Source organism: Odocoileus virginianus, chromosome 20, assembly GCF_023699985.2.
Source record: "Odocoileus virginianus isolate 20LAN1187 ecotype Illinois chromosome 20, Ovbor_1.2, whole genome shotgun sequence".
Lineage (NCBI taxonomy): Eukaryota > Metazoa > Chordata > Mammalia > Artiodactyla > Cervidae > Odocoileus > Odocoileus virginianus.
In genome coordinates, this window is record NC_069693.1 from 11619570 (window position 1) to 11640500 (window position 20931).

Below are 20931 nucleotides of genomic sequence, written 5' to 3' on the forward strand. Positions count from 1 at the left end.
CTTTGGCTGGGAGGACTGAGAGTCCCTGACAGGTCGTGTTTGTGGCGCTGGTATCCTGATCGCGGCCGAGTAGACCCCTCGCTACACCCCGCAATTAGTCCAAACTCGCCACGCCCTCGACTGGCTAGTTTAGTCTCCCTGTAACCCCCTGCGACGAGTCCAGCAGTCCGCTCATTCTTCACGCTGCGCCGGGAAGGACTTTCAGAAACTTGGGAATTCCATTTGCGTTGGTTGAGACCCGCCTCTGCTAGTTCCTAGCCGCGTCCCCTTGAGGGAGTAACTTCCGCTCCCAACCCCCAGTCTGAGCCCCAGACTCAGTTTTCTCATCTGTAAAATGAGGATCTGTTACTTTATTGTTTGGAAAAAGGTGTGTTCAGTGTCACAGGAGCCAATTACTTTTACCAACTGGGAAATTGTGGCCCAGAGCAGTGAAAGAAATTGTCTTAAGGCCAAATCCTGGTTCCAACACTGACTTCCAGGATTACCTTTCCCAACAGACTTGTCTCTTCTGAGCCTCAGTTTCCCCATCTGTAAAAAGGGTTTTTATGGGGATTTTTAATTTATTTACAATGACACATTTGTGTACTTGCTTTGTCCCAAGAGCTGCACTTACCATTATATACCCAAAATCTTAAAAGGTTGGATCATCGTCATCCCCATCGCACCGTCAAGGAAACAGAGGCACAGAAAGGCAAAGCAGTGAGTCCAGATCACACATCTGAGAATTCCCTGGTGGTCCAGTGGCCAAGACTGCACTCCCAATTTAGGGGACTCAGGCTTGATCCCTGGTCAGGGAACTAGATCCCACATGCCACAACTAATGAGTTCACCTGATGCAAAGAAGATGGAAGATCTTGTGTGCTGTAACTAAGATCCTGTGCGGGCAAAGAGGTAAAAAAAAAAAGGATCATCCATATAAATTGCATAGATTTGAACCTTCAGTTCAGTTCAGTCACTCAGTCCTGTCCAACTCTTGAGTGACTAGTGAGTGACTCCTTGTAGCATACCTGAGCTGGCTCTGTTTACCTCCCAGACCTCATTTTATCCTTTTCGCCCCTTTCACTCTGCCATTAACCTCTTTCCTATTTTTCTTCCATCGCAGGGACTTTGGACTGGTTTTTCCCTCTGCCCGAAACATTCTTCCCTCAGCTATTTCAATAGTTCCTTCCCTTACCTCCATCAGATCTTCACTCAAATGACGTCTGCTCAATGAGGCCTTTCCTGACTGCCCTATGTATTTATTTTTGGTCCGCACCAAGTGGCACGTGGGATCTTAGATCCCAACCAGGGATCAAAGAACAAGTGCCCCCTGCAGTGGAAGTGAGGAGTCTTAACCACTGTACCATCAGAGAAGTTCCCTGAACCACCCTATTTAAACGCACAGTCTTCCCTCCTCTCCCTGTCCTTCCCAGGTTTATTTTTCTCTTTAACAAGTGTCACCTAATTACATATACTCATTTATTTATTTATTACATATACTTATTTATTGTGCCCCTCACCAGAAACCAGTACCAAGAAGGCAAAGATTGTCTGTATTGTTTCTTGCTGTGTCCCCAGAGCCTAGAAAAGCATATGGTAAGCACTTCACAGAAATTTTGAAAAGAATGGTTTTACTATAAGAAATTTCTCTCATGTATAGAGCTCTTGTTCTCTACTGGCTCTGTGCCAAGCTCTTTACAGACACTATTTCACTGCATTTCTCTCTCACTAACCCTAGAGGGAATGCCATGACCCCACTTTACAAATGGGGATACTGAGGCTCAGAGCTCTGCCAGCTTGTAGCCTTTGCTTGTAGTCACCAGGCTAGCTAATATGATCTCATGTACGTGAGGCATGTGGTACCCAGCTTGGTACCATCAGTCACAGCTTTGTAGGATGAGTTATTGTCACAGGTGCTTTTTATGTATTTTGCCCCTTGGGGTGAGCTGCCACCTAGCTCCTGAGTCAGACCCTTGTGTCTGATACGGTACAGGGGGTGGTTTCTGTCTTGAAACTGAATCACCTGGAAAGGGTGTTGGGCACAGACCCAGGGCTCTAAAATGAGTCATCTCTTTACAGACCAATGAGAATTCATAGCAGGGTCCCCCTAGTGCATTATACAGGCTGGGAAGCTGAAATTCAGAAAAGCCTAAAGTTGTCCAGAGGTCGAATAGCACAGGGACAGAGACTGGGAGGTCAGATTCCTGACCAAGGGGGATAGACACGGTTGCCGGGGGAGACTGTTCTGTGCGGTGTCATATCCCTTCTTCAAGTGGTAGGAGAGATGCCCCAGCCAGCTCCTTCTATTCCAGACTGAGAAGAGGGGTGAGTCAGCCTATTGTGGGGGGAGCATGCTTGAAGCCTGTCCTCCTTCCCCCATCAACAACACACACACCCAGATGGGCTGGGAGCTGGTTTTCTGGGATGCCGCGGCTCCTGAGTCAACACAGGGAATCTTGGCTGAGTGTGTTCTGGGAAATGTCAGGCCTACAGGAAACAAAGAGCTCCCACTCACACCATCCTGCAGGTGGGTGGGGAGCCAAGAGAGCAGGGTGTATGGGGAACAGGGGGGCCCAGGTGTGCAAAGGGCTGAATGTGAGGGAGTTTTCACATGGGGCGGTGGCGGGGGGCGGGGGGGGAGTCCGGGGGGGGCGGGGCGGTGGCGGCGGCAGGGAGGCGGGAAGTTGGTGAGCAAGGAAGGGAGATTTTATGTGCAAGGGAGGCTGGGTACCAGGATATGGCTATTTGAAACAGAGAGTGAACTTGCAAAGTGGAAGGGCTCCATGTGCAAGGGAAATGTTTGCTGGGGACATATGTGTTCAAAGGAGAGATGCGTTGAACCTACTGAGAGTACAAATAAGAGGTTGCCGAAATGTTCACGCAACGGAGAAGTGAGTTTCTACAGGAGAGGAAAGTTTGCAAAAAAGACGTGTAGAAAACTGAAAGGTCTGCTGCATACAAGGTTCTTTGAGGTGAGTGGAAGGCATAAAATGGCACGTGCGAGCTCCTGTAGTGCCCCTAACCACCCTTAGGCCCCGCCCCGTCACGCACAGCGGGGCGTATTTTGTGCCAGTCAGTGACCTACTCCTCCATCATTGGCTAACTGACCGGACGGGGCGGGCGTGAGGAGACTCCCGGAAGCGCGAGGCCCCCAGCGCGTAGCTGACCCCGAGCGAGTGGGTGCTTAGCAACCAGGGGAGGTGCCCAGTAACGGGGTGGGGGGAAGACTGGAGCAATTGTGGGTGCCTAGCAACAGAGAGGAAGGCGGTGCCTAGCTACGAGGGGGTACTCAGAGCAGTGGAGAGGTAGCCCTGGAGGATCTGTGGGTGTCTAGCAACGGGGGAGGACCCTAGCAACGGCGGAGATGGGACTGGGGAAAGTGGTTTGGAGAGGGGCGCGGGAAGAGCCATGGGTTCTTAGCAATGAGAGAAGGAACCAGGAGTAACTGGGGGCCTATTAACAGGGAAGGAAGTCTTTGGCGGGTGGGAGCCTTGGGGTAGACACGGAGGAACGTGAGGCAAAGGAGAGATCAGTCCTACAACTCCTACCCATATAGTCCCTCCTCTTCTCCCCCAGACAATGTGGCAGGAGGTGGGAGGCCTACTGCGTGCGACCTGTGGACAGCTGGGCCGGACTATTGGTCTGCCTTATGGGGCCCTGGGGCCAGGGCCCCGCTGCTGGGTAAGAGTCTGGGGAGGGGTTTCCAAGGGGAAGAGGCTGAAGGCAGCTTCAGGGGGCCAAAGGACAGGGAGGGGTCTAAAAGGGCCATGCAGATACCTTGTCCTCCACTCCTTACCAGTGTTCACGTCTCTTGCAGGGGCCATGTAGGGGTTCTTGGGCCCAAAAACTTCATCAAGATGGGCCTGGCAGGGGCCTGGGTGAGGAGGACATTCGCAAGGCCCGGGAGGCCCGGATCAGAAAGACGCCCCGGCCCCAGGTATCATTGGTACCAGTCAGAAACACCCCCATGAAGGCAGCTGGCCTCCGGAGCTTGGGGAAGGGTGTGGTGGCAGGTTGGTTGGACTGCCTGGGTACTCTGTCCGTCTTTTCCCTCTCAGACCTTCTTCTCCCCACCAGCTGAGTGACCGTTCTCGAGAACGCAAGGTGCCTGCCTCCCGCATCAGCCGCTTGGCCAACTTTGGGGGTAGGTGTGACTGTGGGAGACTGTGACCTAGATCAGAAGAGGTGACATTTACAGAATGAAGCAAGGGAGAGAGTGAATCAGAGAGAGGAGAGGGAGAGATGGAAAGAGAATGAAGGCAAGGGCCTCTAAAACCAAGAGAAACAGAGAGGAATGTTGTGTTTATTGAGAACCTGGAATGTGCAGGGCCCCCTACACGTGGTCTCTGCAGTGAATCAGTGAGTGAGTGTTTCCATTCTATAGAGGAATTGGACGCTAAGGGAGGTAAACAGGACTAAACCCTGGGTCCTGCACCAGGATTATTCAGACTTCAGGTCACAACCTGCATGAAATAATTTAGTAGGTTGCAACCAGCATTTAAAAGAAGAATGGAAAATATGACTGCAGATGTAGAGTCAGGGAGAAGTCTTGTTTCATGAAACATTATGTATCACTGGTCTCTATCGGTTATAATGCAAATGTCTTCTTGACTATGAGTCATGGTTCAAGTTTTAAAGATACTGATTCACAGTGTAAAGAAGGAGTCAAATGCACTGCTTAGAGCTTTGGCACGAGGCTGCCCGGGGTTCAAGGGGATGATTCTTATGCATCCTGACTTTGTGAGTCTGGATAAGTTACTTCTCTTAGCCTCGATTTCCTTTTCTGTAGAATGGAAGTATTTCTGTAAAGTTTCTCTCATGAGGGTGTGAGGACAAAATGAGTCAGTGCATAAAAGACACTGGGAATGGTTTTTGACATGGAGAAAGTGCTCAGAAAATGCGAACTATGATTATTTATGGAAATGGTGAGAGTACAAGAGGCCGAGTGACTTAAGATGTCTTTGAGGACAAGGAGACAGAGGAGGCAGAGGAAATCAGAGCTGGAGAGATAACATCAAAAGGAGGAACTGAGAGGAGGCCTAGACAGACATATTGGGTGGAGGGAAGGGCAGAGATGGAGAATAAAATGACTTAGAAAAGGAGAGGTGAGCATGAAGAAGAGAAACAGGAGTCATACGAAGACAGAGCGACCTGGGGGGAGAAGGGGATCGTTTCCAGACCTTCTTACTCTTGGCTGTATGCTGGAATCATCTGGGATGGATGCCCAAATAAAAAGAATTCTGAGGGACTTCCCTAGCAATCCAGTGGTTAGGACCTTGCCTTCCAATGCAGAAAGTTTGGGTTTAATCCCTGGTCTAGGAGCTAAGATCCCACGTGTCTTGTGGCAAAAAAAAAACCTGAAACATAAAACAGGAGCAATATTGTAACAAATTCAATAAAGACTTTAAAACTGATCCACATCAAAAAATCTTAAAAAAAAAAAAAAAAAAAGCGCTAGGGACTTCCCTGGTGGTCCAGTGGTTAAGAATCAACGCAGGGGACTTATGTTCGATCCCTGGTCGGGAAACTAAGATCCCACATGCCAAGGGCTCGTCTCAGGGCAGTTTAACCAGAACCTCAGTGGTGGGGCCTGGGCATCGCATTTACAAAAGCTCCTCACATGACTCTGGGTGCAGCCAGGGGTGAGAAACACTGACCTGGGAGACAGAGACAAGGAGAGAGGGATGAAAACAGAACAGGAACCTCAAGCAGGGAGACAGTGAGTAAGAGACTGATGTAGAGTCAGAGGGATGCAGAGAGTTGACTACAAAGAGATGGGAGACAGGGGTACATAGAGGGAGACAGAGAGGAAAGAGGGTCAGGGAGGTGGTGAGGGGATGGGGAAGAAGATCGCCCCAGGGCAAGCGAGCACTCAGGCCTTCCTCTCCCTTCCCCAGGACTGGCTGTGAGCTTGGGGCTGGGAGCACTGGCTGAGGTGGCCAAGAAGTCCCTGCCTGGAGGAGGTGTACAATCAGGTAAGTGAGCCATGTGCCCAGGTCCACTCCCTGGCTTTGCTGTGTGTCCTGGGGCAAGTGGCTTCACCTCTCTGAGCCTCCGTTTCCTCATCCAGAGAATGGAGCCATTGATGACACAGCCACCTCTTTGGGTCATGGTGGAGTGCTCAGAGCAGGTGAAGCTGCTGTCAAAGTGGTGATGGGTAGAAGCAGGTCATGGGAGAGAAAAATGTAAGCCATCCACAGTGGAGTTCCTAACTGTAAGCAGAAGAGGAAGCACAAAAATAGGAGAGCTGCTGAGAGTCTGCGACCAATAGAGATGGACTGGGTAGTGTAGAGATCAGCATTTGTGGGTATGATTCCCCAGCATGTCAATGTCTTGAAACAAAAACAGGGGTGGATATTCTAAATGCAAAAGAGACTAGAGAGACAATAATTGACAAAGGGAATGTGTGAGCCATGATTGAATGTTTGAAAAAAATTACTATAAAAGACTTTGGGGGACAATTGGGAAAACCAGAATATGACTGGGTAGTAGATATTTGAGAATTAGTGTTAATTTTCTTTTTTTTTAATGTCAAATTTATTGACTCTATTATTAATTTTGTATTTTTTGGTCATGTGGCATGTGGAACTTCCCTGGCCAGGGATTGAACCCATGCACCCTGCATTGGAAGCATGGAATCTTAGCCACTGGACCATCAGGGCAGTCCCATTGTTAATTTTCTTGGATGTGATTTTGGCATGGTGATTGTGTAGGGGATTATTCTTATTCTTAGCACAGGTTGAGTGCAAATCAGTCAGCAAAAATAATGGTCAGTGTCTGGGTACAGTTAAAGCAGGTGAAGGAGCATGTCAAAACTTTGAATCAGGTGTGTGGGTATTCACAGGATTGAATGCATCCTTTCTGTCTGTTTGGATCTTTTTCAAAGCAAAAAGTTGGGAGTAGGTGGAGGAACAGTCTGGCTTTAAGGTAAGCCCAGACTGAATTTACGACCTGCTTTGCCACTTCTGTGCTGTGTGACCTAGAGCCAGGCAAGGTACCTTTCTGAATCTCTGGCTTCCTCACCTTGAAATTTAAGGCATTGGCTTTTCTTACTTCTGGAGTGATTGTAGAGATTCAGCCAAAGAATCCATAGAAACACTTACAATTCTGCCTGGCACAAGGTGAGCCCTCAATAAAGAGCTCAATAACTGTTATGAAATTAGTAAAAGCTTAATAAACACTTTATTGAATAATAGAATTTGCATATAGAACCACACACATCTAATTGTACAGCATGGGCCGTTTTCACAAAGTGGACGCATCTGTGCACCCGTATCAAAAAACCCTAAAACAAGCAGTTCTCAAACTTTTTAATCTTAAGATCCATTTACACCTTTAAAACTGAAGAATGGATAGACCAAATGTGTTATATCCATACAGTGGGATTTTATTCAGCCATGAAAAGGAATGAAGGACTGATCCATGCTATTGTGTGGTTGAATCTTGAAATACTATCCTAAGTGAAAGAAGCCAGACACAAAAGGCCACATATTTTATGATTCCATTTATCTAAAATGTCCAGAGGAGGGAAATCTACAGAGATAGAAAGTAGATTTGTGGTTTCCAGGGGCTCAAGGGCAGGTGGGTGAGGGAAATGGGAGGGAGTAACAGCTCACAGGCTTCCCTGGTGGCCCAATGGTAAAGAATCCGCCTTCCAATGCAAGAGCCACGGGTTTGATCCCTGGGAAGACCCCCTGGAGAAGGAAGTGGCACCCCACTCCAGTATTCTTGCCTGGAAAATCCCATAGACAGAGGAACCTGGCGGGCTACGGTCCATGGCATCATAAAAGAGTCAGACACGACTTAGCGAGTAAACAACAACTGCTAATAGGTATGGGTGTCCTTTTGCGGGTGAGGAAAATGTTCTGTAATTGATCATGGTGATAGTTGCACAACTGAAAATACTAGAAGTCACTGAACTGTGTGCTTTTTTTTTTTTTAACTGTGTGCTCTAAATGGGTAAATTATATCATGTGTGAATTATATCTCAATAAAACCATTACAAAATAGAATGAGAACCCCAAGAACTTGTTTATTTTGGTTATATTTACTATATGTGCTGTACTGGAGATTAAAACTGAAAAATTTGGGAAGATTCCCTGGTAGTCCAGTGGTTAAGACTCTGTGCTTTCACCACCAATGGCTTGGGTTCAATTCCTGGTTGAAGATCCCATTTTATTTTGGCACAGTTTTGCCAAAAAAAATAAATTGAAATTTAAAAACTGAAAAATGTTGTAAACAAGAATATACACACTCACTCCATCTGTTATCAGAGCAATTACAGCATCACAAGTCATAGAACTTCTAGAAAACTCCACTGAACATTTATAGGCTAATAAGGGTAAAAAAGAGCAAATAATGTATTGATATAATTAGGAAAGTTCTGTTCTCACAGAATCTCCTGGAGGGTCTCAGGGCCCCCAGACCACACTTGGAGAATTGCTGTGCTGATTCTCCAGAAGCTCTTCTGTACCCATTCTGGCACGTCCTTCCCACATCAGGGATCCTCACTGTCTTGGCTTCTGACCCTCGAGATTAGTTGTGTCTGTTTTTGCTCCTTGCACCCGTGTCATCGGACAGTGTATCCTTGCGTGTGTCTGGCCTGTTTCGCTCAGCATTCTGTTTAAGAGGTGCGTCCGTGTTACCGTGAGCTGTCATAGGTTGTTTATTCAACACTGTCCTCATCACCCCGTGACTCTTCCAGAGTCCCTTTGTTGTTTCTACTGATGGTCCTTTGGGTTGTTTCCATTTTGAGACTGTTAGGAACAGTGTTACTGTGAACCTTCTTGGGGCATCTGTTGGTGGACACATTTTTGCATTTCTCTTGGGGATATACCTCAGAGGGAAATTGGGTACAGTTGTATGTTTCAGTGGAAACTTCCCAACTGTTTCCCAAAGGACTTGGGCTGTGGCACAGTCACCAGCAGTGTCAGCATTCCAGTGTTCTACATCTTTGCCAACACTTGGTATTGTCATCTTTTTTTAGCCATTCTGGTGTCTGTGCAGTGGTGTCATAATGATTTTTTTGGTGGTTGCCGTACTAACGATGCTTCTCTCCACCCCAGAGGGAGGCTCCCAGCCAGGCTCCAGCCTTTTCCTGTCGGAGGCCAACGCCGAGAGGATTGTGCAGACCTTGTGTACAGTTCGGGGGGCCGCCCTCAAGGTTGGCCAAATGCTCAGCATCCAGGGTACAGCAGCATGATGACTCTCGACTCCTGACCCCTGACCTCAGCCTCACCCCACCCCACCTACCACCAAGCCCCAGCTTCAGATACTCCCTCCCCTCTCACTGGCTTCCTTCTCCCCGCTTTCCTCCAAGACAACAGCTTCATCAGCCCCCAGCTGCAGCGCATCTTCGAACGGGTCCGTCAGAGCGCCGACTTCATGCCACGCTGGCAGATGCTGGTGAGTGCTCCGAGCGGAAAAGACTGGTGAGGGAGGCCTGCCCCACCTGCCTGGCCCTCCTAGCTTCATGGCTCAGCTCCCTGTCTGACTCAGTGTTCCCATTCGTTACATGGGAATCACTAAAGCCCACATCTCAGAGGATAGTGGTAATGAGTCAGTGAGAAGAAGGCACAAAGCACTTCGTCCGGTTCCTGGCAGGCTCAGGGCTCTGAAAGAGGCTGTGAAGCACTGTGATCAGAGGCCAGACTTTGGGAGTTCAAACCCCAGCTCTGCCACTTGCTACCTGTGCGGTCAGACACGTGGCCTGCCCTTTCTGCTTCAGTGACCTCATCTATGATTGGTGGTAGTTCTTAACAATGCCCACATCATGGGGTTACGGGAACCAGTGTGTGCAAAGCACCTGGGAGGGCCCCTGACGCACCACGAGTGACATGCAAATGTTCGCTGTTCTTATTACCATTTTTTAATTAAAGGAGAGTGTGTCTGTAAATAGGTTGGCACAGCGCCTGGCACTGAGTAACTGCCCAGGACATGAGCTGTTCTAATCACTGGGGCAAGGGTGTGGAGTCCAGGATCCAGCCGCCTGCCTTCTGAGCACTGGTCTCTCCCTCTCCATATGACTCTGGGCAATTACTGCCCATCTCTGAGCCACTCTGCACCGGGCCCAGCCCACAGGAAGAGCTCTGTAATTTTAGCTCTTTTTTACCATGTTAACTGTAGAGTTAATAAAACAATATACGGGTATATGGGTATAATGGAGGACAATTATCAATCTTGAGGTGTAGAAGTGTTAGTTGCTCAGTTGTATCTGACTCTTGTGACCCCATAGATTATAGCCTGCCAGGCTCCTATGTCCATGGAATTCTCCAGGCAAGAATACTGGAGTGGGTTGCCATTCCCTTCTCCAGGGGATCTTCCCGACCCAGTGAGCAAACCTGGGTCTCCCACATTGCAGACGGATTAACCATACATAATAGCATTCCCCACAGCAGCCCGCACAGCCTCGGGAGTGTGGGCCTTCCAGTCTGTCAGTGCCTGGCTCATCACCTTGGGCCAGGAGGCCTCTCTTTGAGCCTCAGTTTCCTCATCCGTAAAGTGGAGTAGCAGCCAAGAGCTTGGCCTAGAGCCCTGCATGTGGCGAGTGGGGTTATTAACACATGAAGCGCCCAGCACAGGGCGAGGACCCAGCTGCCTGAAACCACGATGATGAGTGTCATGACCACTCTCCCCAGAGAGTTCTCGAAGAGGAGCTCGGCGGGGACTGGCAGGCCAAGGTGGCCTCTCTGGAGGAGGTGCCCTTTGCAGCTGCCTCCATTGGACAGGTGCACCAGGGCATGCTGAGGGACGGCACAGAGGTGGCCGTGAAGATCCAGGTGAGAGGGGAGGCAGGGTGGGAGTGGGGTGGGCACCTGGCCACCCCAGGGGGTGACTCCCATCTTCCGTCCCTCCTCCCCTCCCTCCTCCTCTCCCAGTACCCAGGCGTTGCCCAGAGCATCCAGAGCGACGTCCAGAACCTGCTGGCAGTGCTCAAGATGAGCGTGGCCCTGCCAGAGGGTGAGGCACCCAGTACCCCCCCTCACCCCGACCCCGACTGTGGGGGGTGGCGCCCTGAAGATAAAGGAGGTGGGGGCTGGATGCAGCAGGGGTAGCCAGCAGCTCAGGGCAGAGTGTTTCACATGTGTGAGCCCGAGTGAGCACCCAAGTCTGGGTGTTTGAGACAGAATGAAGGGACACCAAGGTGGGGAGAGCCCAGGGTACAGGCGTGTGACAAAGTCAAGCTTGGACATGCCGACAGAGATCCTGAGAGACAGAAGCCCAGACAGAAATCCAGAAACAGACACACAGGATGTGCAGAGCGGGACAGGAGGTCTGAGAACGAGCCACAGAAACAGGAGGGGGTGTCAGTGGGGCCTCCGGAGTGTGTTGCAGTATGTGAGAGAGCGCCTGAGGGAGATGGAGCAGAGTGTGTGTGAGAGAGGGGGCAGGGGGAGAGCGAGAATGAGACAGTCAGGCCCAGAAGGAAGCTTCAGAGACACTGGAAGCAGCGCGAGAGAGTAAGAAATAGGGACAGAGGGGCACTCCCTGGCCATCCAGTGGTTAAGACTCTGCGCTTCCACTGCAGCGGGCACAGGTTCGATCCCTGGTCGGGGAACTAAGATCCCACATGCCATGGTGTGTGCAGCGTGGCCAAAAAAGGGACAGAGAATAGGTGGCAGATGTGACTGTGAAAGGGGCCCAAGGACCGGTGTGCATGCCTAAGAAAGAGACCCCAGCCGAGAGGCTTCCACAGAGCCCGCAGCTGTGTGAAGGGCCGAGGGGAGTGTGTACCCAGACCGTGTGGGTGAAAACATGGAACAGAAGGGATGAGGGCTGGGGAGACAGAGTGACAGACACGACTGGCGAAGAGAAGATGTCCCTGAGTGGGAGCTTGAGGGGTCAGGCAGGGGGCAGGAGGCAGGCTGTGGCCTTCGTTGCCTGACATGGCTGCACTGCCCCCGCCCCCGCCCCCACTCCCCACCCCCAGGCCTGTTTGCTGAGCAGAGCCTGCAGGCCTTGCAGCGGGAGCTGGCGTGGGAGTGTGACTATCGTCGTGAGGCGGCCTGTGCCCAGAACTTCAGGTGAGCTGACGCCCCTACAGGCCCCTGGACAGGCTTCCCTGGTGGCTCAGGCAGTAAAGAATCTGCCAGCAATGCAGGAGACCTGGGTTCAATCCCTTGGTGGGGAAGATCGCCTGGAGAAGGGAATGGCTACCCACTCCAGTATTCTTGCTTGGGAAATCCCAAGGATAGAGGAGCCTGGCAGACTACAGTCCATGAGGTCGCAAAGAGTCTGACACGATTGAGTGACTAACACACACACATAGGCCCCTGGAGGCCCCCTTCCTCCCTGCAGATTCCTTCATGGGCTGAAAGGGAAGTGGGTATCCCCACAGCTTCTGGCAGCTGGAGTCCTGGGGTGGGGCTGGCAGACTGTTTCTCTCTTCATTCATTTGATCATCCATCCAGCCCTTCACTCATTACTTCATTCACACCCTGTGTCCTCTGTGAGCATTCTAAATTCCTCTCTCTAAACGTCTCTACTTTCTCATCTGTCAAATGGGACACTGAACCACTGCAGTCTGATGCAGAAGACAGACTTGTCAACAGGCACTCAGTCACACGAGATACCATCATACCCACTGGACTAACAGAGATGAAGCCATCTGTGTGTGTCTGTGTGTCAAGAGTTGGGGGCTCCAGGGACTTCCCTGGTGGTCCAGTCCCTAAGATTCTGCCCTTACAATGCAGGGGCACAGGTTCAATTCCTGGTCAGGGAACTAAATTCCCATGTGCCTCACAGAGTGGCCAAAAAATAAAATTTAAAAAAAAAAGAGCTGGGGGCTCCAGGGTATCCCTTATACTCTATGGGCAGGAGGAACAATGGATAGAAGCATTTTGGAGAATGGTTTGGCATCATCAAAGCTCAGGATCCACATCTAACCCAACAGTTGCCCTCCTGACTAAATACTCTAGGGACACTTAGGGCAGTACACACCATCAGACTTTTCCAGAATACTCAGAACACTCATAGCCTCAAGTTGGAAACAACCCAAATCTATCAAACTTATCCAGCAGGGCGGATAAATAAATTATGGCATATTCATCAACACAGTATCACGTAGCATTGAAAAGGAATGAACTACAGCTCTGTGGAACAGTGGTTGTATCTTAGGGGCATCGTGATAAACTGCAATTAATTACATCTCAGTGAGACCCTCCACAGTGCGAAGCGTGGCCCACATGTTTACTGAGCCCAGCTCTGTAGATACGAAGGCAGTAGAAGGCAGTGGTTAGGGGCCTGGGCTCAGATGTGGGATCCAGTTTCAGGATTCAGTCCTGGGTCAGTCCTTAATGGACTGGGTAGCTTTAATCCGCCTGGTGGCCTTGAGAGAGCATCCTCCTCAGGGGAAGTGAGGATAAAGGGGAATTATACTGGGACTTCCCTGGTGGTCCAGTGGCTAAGACTCCCTGCTCCCAATGTAGGGGGCCCGGGGTTGGATCCCTGGCCAGGAAACTAGATCCCACACACCACATCTAAGAGTTCACAGGCCACAACTAAAACGTTCTGTGTGCTGGAACTAAGACCCAGTGCAACCAAATAAATATTTTTTTAAAAAGAGGTAATTGTGCTGACTAAATGCTCAGCAGAAGCCTGGCCCATGAGGAGCAGTTCAAACATCAGAGATCTAATCAACAAGCACAAAAATACCAGCCCCCAAAGCAGAATGTCAATGCAGGAGACCTGGGTTAGATCCCTGGGTGGGGAAGATCCCCTGGAGGAGGGTCTGGCAACCCACTCCAGTATACTTGCCTGGAGAATCCCCATGGACAGAGGAGCTTGGAGGGTTACAGTCCATGGGGTCACAAAGAGTCAGACATGACTGAGTGACAAAGCACAGCACAGCAAAGTAGAACCTGGAGGAGGAGTGTCAAGTGGGCTGGGCCAGAGCACCCCTGTGTGGGGTATGGGGAGACCACCCCCTCCCAGAATTTCCCAGTGCTCTTAGGATAAAACCCACATCATTTCCCCAGCTCCCTGTCCCCCCACCCCCAATGCCAGCCTTCCCACAGGTCCCCAACCAGAGGCCTTGCTCATATTCTTTGCCCCCCATATCTTACAGTGACACATTTATCTCAATCTACTGTTGGTCTGTTTGTTAGAATGTGGTCTTCTGTGACTGATGGTGGGGGCAGCAGGGGCATGCCTGGGGCTCCTCTTACTGCTCTGTCACCCAGCATCATCCAACACAGGGATGGACACCGAGAATGCCCTTTATTAGTCAGTGTTTGGAATAATGACTCCAAGGAGTGGCCAGTGAGTATCACTGTGGACTCAAAGATTTGTATACCAGTGACTGTTTTTCAGATAGATGAATTAATAAGTTGATGAGAAAGTAATGCTCATTGAGTTTAATACACTGAGCTCATCCTGGGGTGAGAAGTGTTTCCGGTAGGGAAGTGGTCCCTGGGTCTCCAGCCACACTTAGGGGCAGGCACAGAGATATTTGTTGCATGAATGCATGAGTGAATAAAGGAAATGTCTGAATGGGTGTCAGTCCAGCCAGGTATTGGCCATCACTCAGGGCAGAGAGGGAAGAAGAGGGCAGGAAAGAAGACGAGACACAGACTTTCCCATGGAAGACTTCTCAGAGGAGGGGGAGGACTCACGCCAAGGGCCACAGGGGCCTGAAGAGTGAGGTCCCCACCCCTACCCTCCCATCTGCCCCAGGCAGCTATTGGCAGATGACCCCTTCTTTCGGGTGCCAGCGGTGATTCAGGAGCTGTGCACGACACGGGTGCTGGGCATGGAGCTGGCTGGAGGGGTCCCCCTGGATCAGTGCCAGGGCTTGAGCCAGGACATCCGGAACCAGGTACATGGACTCATGGGGCAGTCAGAAGGTGCTACCCTGGGGCAGGGCTGGCCGGGTGGGGCAGGTCAGAACCACAGTCCCCCTCCAGGCTCCAGAGGGCTTTACAGGGGCACATGACTCTGAGATTTCTGTTACTCCTCTCCCCACCCCAGATCTGCTTCCAGCTCCTGAGGCTTTGTCTTCGGGAGCTGTTTGAGTTCCGATTCATGCAGACGGACCCCAACTGGGCCAACTTCCTGTATGATGCCTCCAGTCACCAGGTGGGTTTCTTGTGATGTGTCAGGGTGCATCAGCTGCTGTAACAGATATTTCCCAATGTGTCGGTAGCTCAGCACAATAGCTCCAATAGCTACTGTAGCAGGCTGGAGCGGCCTCCTCCATGCAGTGATTCAGGGACCCAGGCTCCTTCCCTTTTGTGAGTGTGCCACCCTGCCCCCCCAACCCCCACCCCAGGCCTTGAAAGGCTCTCCTTCCAGTGCAAGGGGAAAGAGAGGTTGAGAAGGTAACCCCTGCCTCACTGCTTTGGCCAGAAATGACCCATCATTCTCTTCACCATTCTGTTGTTAGGAACCGGACACATGACTTATCTAGGTGCAAGGGATGCTGGGAACTCTCTGGCTAGGCAGTGACTTCCTAGTGGCAGTGGAGAAGAGTCATTACCTCACCTGTCATTCATTTAGAACATCCCAAGTATTAACACCTACTGCCTCTTGAGCACCGACCCTTGCCTTCCCAGAGTTCCTCACCCAACACAGGGCCCCATCACCAGACAGTGTGACCTGCAGTTAGTACCTTGGCAGGGAAGCACAGGCCACAGAGGGGTCAAGTGATGGGGGAGGCTCAGGGGTTGGTGGGAAGCCAGGGGAAGTGGCTAACGTGCCTGGGGTGAGTGGGGCCAAGGAAGCTGAAGCCAGAAAGACAGGAGAGGCACAGCCATTTAAGGAGCAGGGAATAAAGAGCTTTCCTGGTAAAGGACACAGGCCATCCAAAGGCCTGGGGGTGACAGGTTGCACTGAAAGGCTCTCGGTTGCTCAGTAGCTTTCCACAGTGATCTGTGCCATTCTGTCCCCAGAGGGGTCCTTCTAAAACACAAGTCCCTTCCACAGCTTCCAGCACCCTCTCATGTGCTGAGGATGACATGGCCCCACTGTATCCAGCTTCTGTCCCTTGCCACCTTCTTCCCCCAAGTGCACAGACACCCTGCATCCCTCCAAGACTCCCACGGCAGGGAGGGCAGTTTTCCCAACTTGGGGGCCAGGGTGGGGGTGGAGGGCGATGATCTGAGTCCTGACATCAATTCGTCGGGTCTCAGAAGCAGTTTTATTTTAAAGGCATAGACTATGTTGCCAGTGGGAGGGATCATATTGTTTCAGGACGCTTGTGTTTGATGTTTATATTTATGTGTGCATTAGCACTGGAGCCCAGAATAATCTGCATTTTCTTTTCCCTTTTTTTTTTTTAAGTTGGAGTATAGAGCTTCCCTGGTGGCTCAATAGTAAAGAGTCCGCCTGCCAATGCAGGAGACGTGGGTTCCATCCCTGGGTTTCAGAAGATCCCCTGGAGGAGGAAATGGCAACCCACTGTAGTATTCTTGCCTGGAAAAATCCCATGGACAAAAGAGCCTGGCAGGCTACAGTCCATGGGGTCTCAAAAAAGTCAGACACAACTTAGCGACTAAACAACAACAAATAGTGGCTTTACGCTGATGTGTCAGGTTTTGCTGTAGAGCTCAATGAATTAGCCATGCGTATCCTTGTATCCCCTCATTTTTGAATCTGCATTTTCTTACTGTGGATTGTGATCAATAGTTTGAACTCCACGGTTACAGAGAAACTTACACATGTGTTCATTCACTAGCAAAACCCCAAAATAACCACAGTGCCCATCAAGTAGATAAATGTGATATATTCACCCAACAGGATCTTAACTGGGCAGTGAAAAAATGAATGAAAGAGCTAGAACAGTGGGGGGTGAATTGCAAAACCATGTTAAACACAAAGAATTTACAGAATAACTATCGTAAATGCCATGTATGTGAAGTTTTAAAATATGTAAAACATGACTATGTATTGTTCATGGGTCCACATATATGTAGAAAATGTAGCAATGCATGCATGGGAATTTCAGGAAACAATAATAATTTCAGGAAAGTAGTGACCCTGAAAGAGAGGTTAGGGACTGAGGGAGGTAGAATCAGGCCCCACTTTGATTGGTAGTAATTTTAAACTGGGTAGTAGGATTTGTGAGCATTGATTTTACTTTTCCATGTATTTTCTTATTCTCTGGATGTTTTTTTTTCTTCTGTGCCTGAAACATGTTATCATAAAAACAACTAGAACCCCCAAAATAAAAACCAGGTCCCTTCAGCTTCATGTGAGGATGGATTGAAGTGTGGAGACCAGAAGCCAGGAGTCACGGGAGGGGGCTGGTCAGGGACTCGGGCCGGAGGAGGTGTGTGGGGTGGGACAGAGGGATGGGCCCTGGCAGACAATGGGGAGCACTGGTGGACACCCAGCGTCACTTTCACCATCCCTCAATCCCAGGTGACCTTGCTGGACTTCGGGGCAAGCCGGGAATTTGGGACCGAATTCACAGACCATTACATTGAGGTGAGTGCCCCTCAGCCCTGGGGTCTCTGAAGGGCCAAGCCTCAAGCCAGATACTAAGGCTTGCAGAGAAGGAGAAATACAATATCTGGCATTAAGAAATAAATAATAAGGCTCTGGATCTCTGAAGCCAGGCTTTGCAGCTTGTGAGCAGGGGAGGGACATAGAATTAGGAAACTCCTGAATAACAAGTGGTTTCTTAAACCCTAGAAGGCTGGAATGGGGTGGGGGAGCTGGCCGAAGAGAGTTGTCAGAGACAAGGCCCAGGGCTCTGGCTTGAGGAGCTGGTCCTTGTGGGGTGGGGGGGTCCCCTTTGGATGGGGAGAGGAAGGAGTTGGTTACCGCCCCCCGCCCCCGTGCACGCGCGCGCACACGCACACACACACACACAGAGGCTCCCTGGAGTTCTCTCCGCAGGCCACTCTTGAGGCACAAAGCTGAGGCCTCTCTGGGTAGTTGAGACATCCCCTCCCCACCCCCACAGTCCTGTTTAGCATGGCCCTCCTGCCGCCTCCCCAGCCTTTTCCAGTTTAAAAAAGCCCTGTCACACGAGTCCCCCGAGGACCACAGGCATGACAGATGGCCAGACAGACTGGGGCAGGAGGAGCTGGGACAGACCAGAACTGCCAGATTTAATCCTGTATCCCTCTTCCTCCCAAGAAGGGGCAACCCAGTGGTGAAGGGTTCGTCTCCCTTCCCCTCCTCGCCGTGCCATTCCCCATTCTGAGCCTGGTTCCTCTTCTGGGAAGCAGGGACCCTCCTATCCACCTTTTAATACAGTAAGTCCCCTACACACGAACCTTCAAGTTGCAAACTTTCAAAGATGCGAACCTGTGTTCACATGTCTGGTCACGTAAGTTAGTTCACGTGTCTGGCGTATACTGTCACCTCTATTGTCACCTGCGTGCATCCTCTACAAGGGTCTATGCTTTTGTTATACTGTACAGTATGGAGTACAGTAGTACAACATCTTTCTTTCAAGCCCAAGATGTCTGGAAGCAAGAGTAAAAGCAGCAGTATATAACTGATTGTGTTAACTGGGTACCCAGGCTAATTTTTGGGGGCTTAGGAACAAAACTGAACTTAGGAAAGTGCTCTCAGAAAGGAACTCATTTGTATGTAGGGCACTTACTGTAGTGATAGGAATTCATGATATTTATGGTGTTTCCTTCATGTGGGCAACTTCCCTGGTGGCTCAGTGGTAAAGAATCCACCTGCAATGCAAGAGACACGGGTAGACATGGGTTCAATCCCTGGGTCAGGAAGATCCCTTGAAGGAGGAAATGGCAACCCACTCCAGTATTCTTGCCAGGAAAATCCCATGGACAATCCCTTGGAGCCTGGAGGGCTACAGTCCATAGAGTCACAAAAAGTTGGACACAACTGAGTACACACGCACACGTGTAGGCACCATGCGAAGCACTCCACAGATACACCTCCTTCATCCTCCCAGAGCCCCATGAGGAAGACACTTTCATCATCCCCACTTCACAGATGAGAAAGCAGAGGCCCCCAAAGCAAAGCGACTTGCCCAGACTCAGCCAGTGAGTGGCAGAACTGGGATGGAGCCCAAGCAGGCTGGCTCCCGCTTCTGTCTGTCTGTCCCTGTGCCCTCAACTCCTGCCCATCCTACATGGTTGGAGAGCTGCTTAGCTCCAAACACTGATTTACTAAACAAGGGTTTTCACCAAGGGCCTCCTGAGTGAGTGCCAGACCCTGTGCCACTTGGGACTACACCCAACTGGGATCCCTGCCCTCTTGGGGCTCCAAATCCAGTATGGAAGCCAGACATCAAGTGATCCCAGAGGGCAACCTCAGAGGCAGTTCTGGGTCATGGTCACACCCTTTAGCAACTAAGTGTTTAGACCCGTGAGCATCACTTGGCATCTTCTTTCCTCTGTCCTGCTTCCAGGCAGCCTCTGCCTTCCCAGCCAAGTGGGTGGGATGCCTGGCCACCCCAACCCCCAGGCTCAGGAACAGTCTTGAGAGAGGCACAAACAGGGGTAAGGTGGAGAGGGAGAGGCTTCCAGGTGAGCGGGCTTAGGTGGAGGAGAACGGAAGTGGATCCGGGCAGGGCCAGGCTTCCAACTCCCATCTCCAGACCCATCCTTGAACCCCTCTGCCTCTGTGCCCACATCCGCCTGTGCAGGTGGTGATGGCTGCAGCCAATGGAGATAAAGACCGGGTCCTGCAGAAATCGAGAGACCTCAAATTTCTCACAGGCTTTGAGACCAAGGTGGGGAGAGTTGGAGCTGGTGTCTCCTTGCGGGGAGTAAAAGCACTTCTCTCTACTGGGGGAACTGTGGATGAGTGGGGGACTCTAGGGGGACTGCTTCTCTGTACTGGGGGCTCTGGGGAGGAGGGGTAAATGGGGGTACCACTCATCTATTCTAGAGAGGGAGTGGGGGGCTGCTTGTACATCCGGTGGGGCAGGGGGCTGAGTAACAGAAGCTGCATCTCTGTCCAGGAGAGTTAAGGCTATGTGTCTACTGGAGGCCCTGAGAGGACAGGAAGGGTGCTTTGGGGAGTAGAGGAGGGCTGCTTGTCTCTTAGGGGCTCCGGAAGGAGCGAGGCTGCCTGTTACTCTCTGGGGAATTGAGGGCTTGTTTGTTCTTGAGACTCTGAGGGAGCAGAGGGCTGTATGTCCACACTGGGTGCCTCTGGTCCCCCCGACCCCTAGGCATTCTCAGACGCCCACGTGGAGGCCGTGATGATCCTGGGGGAGCCCTTCGCCACCCAGGGCCCCTATGACTTTGGGGCGGGTGACACTGCCCGCCGCGTGCAGGGCCTCATCCCTGTGCTACTGCGGCACCGGCTTCGCCCACCACCCGAGGAAACCTATGCCCTGCACCGAAAGCTGGCCGGGGCTTTCCTGGCCTGCGCCCGCCTCCGTGCCCACATCGCCTGCCGGGACCTCTTCCAGGACACCTACCACCGTTACTGGGCCAGTCGCCAAGCATAGCCATGGCCCATAGCCTCCTAACCAGAGGACCCATCAGAGAGACTCCATCTCAGGACTCCAGCCCCATAGCAGGCCATCCCCTGCTATGAGACCTCTTTCCGCTCCCTGCTCTAGGCCTGGGGACCCACCTTGGGCTTGGGAGTAGGACACTCCCAGCTTCATATCCCCATGTCTTGCCCTCCCCACTCCAAAGGGAGCATCCAGGAATTCTACCTTGGTATTAATTTATTTCTGGAAACATTTGAGAGAGTCTTAGGCCCCTCTGCACTGCCATCATGGAGATGCAGAGGCAGCTAGAGGGGGATCCCCTCACCTGCCTCAGGTCCTCCATAGATGTGGTCCGTGAAAGAGGAGGGGGTGGTGGTTGGTGGAGGCAGCCCTCACCTTTGCCTTGCTTACCCCTGCACCAGCTGCCTTCTCCCTGGTGGCATCCCCTGTGTGTTTGGGGAGGGCATGGCGGGGGTGGGGGTGAATCTTCAGTCCCAATAAAAGTGACCCTCCCATTCCCCCAGTTCTTTTCTCTGCTGGGGGGTGGGGGGGGGGCGGTCCGCAGGCTGCTTCCAGGTGCA

The 20931-nt window shown here is 51.2% G+C and overlaps 1 protein-coding gene across 11 annotated transcripts; it reads left to right on the plus strand.

Annotated features, from left to right (window-relative positions):
• The first annotated feature begins 66 nt into the window (after positions 1 to 66).
• Positions 67 to 20919, plus strand: COQ8B (coenzyme Q8B). Of its 11 annotated transcripts, none has more exons than XM_070450831.1 (16): positions 67 to 2506; positions 2734 to 2951; positions 3556 to 3660; positions 3797 to 3916; positions 4038 to 4123; positions 5877 to 5954; positions 9045 to 9167; positions 9299 to 9384; positions 10617 to 10757; positions 10857 to 10938; positions 11909 to 12002; positions 14653 to 14794; positions 14947 to 15054; positions 17338 to 17403; positions 19550 to 19636; positions 20081 to 20919. In XM_070450831.1, exons 3-16 carry the CDS (start codon positions 3629 to 3631, stop codon positions 20360 to 20362), a joined length of 1527 nt encoding a protein of 508 aa, XP_070306932.1. In that variant the 5' UTR covers positions 67 to 2506; positions 2734 to 2951; positions 3556 to 3628; the 3' UTR covers positions 20363 to 20919. The 11 variants fall into 11 exon arrangements, with proteins under 11 accessions (XP_070306932.1, XP_020759504.2, XP_070306933.1 ...); XM_020903845.2 differs by having other exon boundaries at positions 4057 to 4123; XM_070450832.1 differs by having other exon boundaries at positions 2805 to 2951.
• Positions 20920 to 20931: the final 12 nt, after the last annotated feature.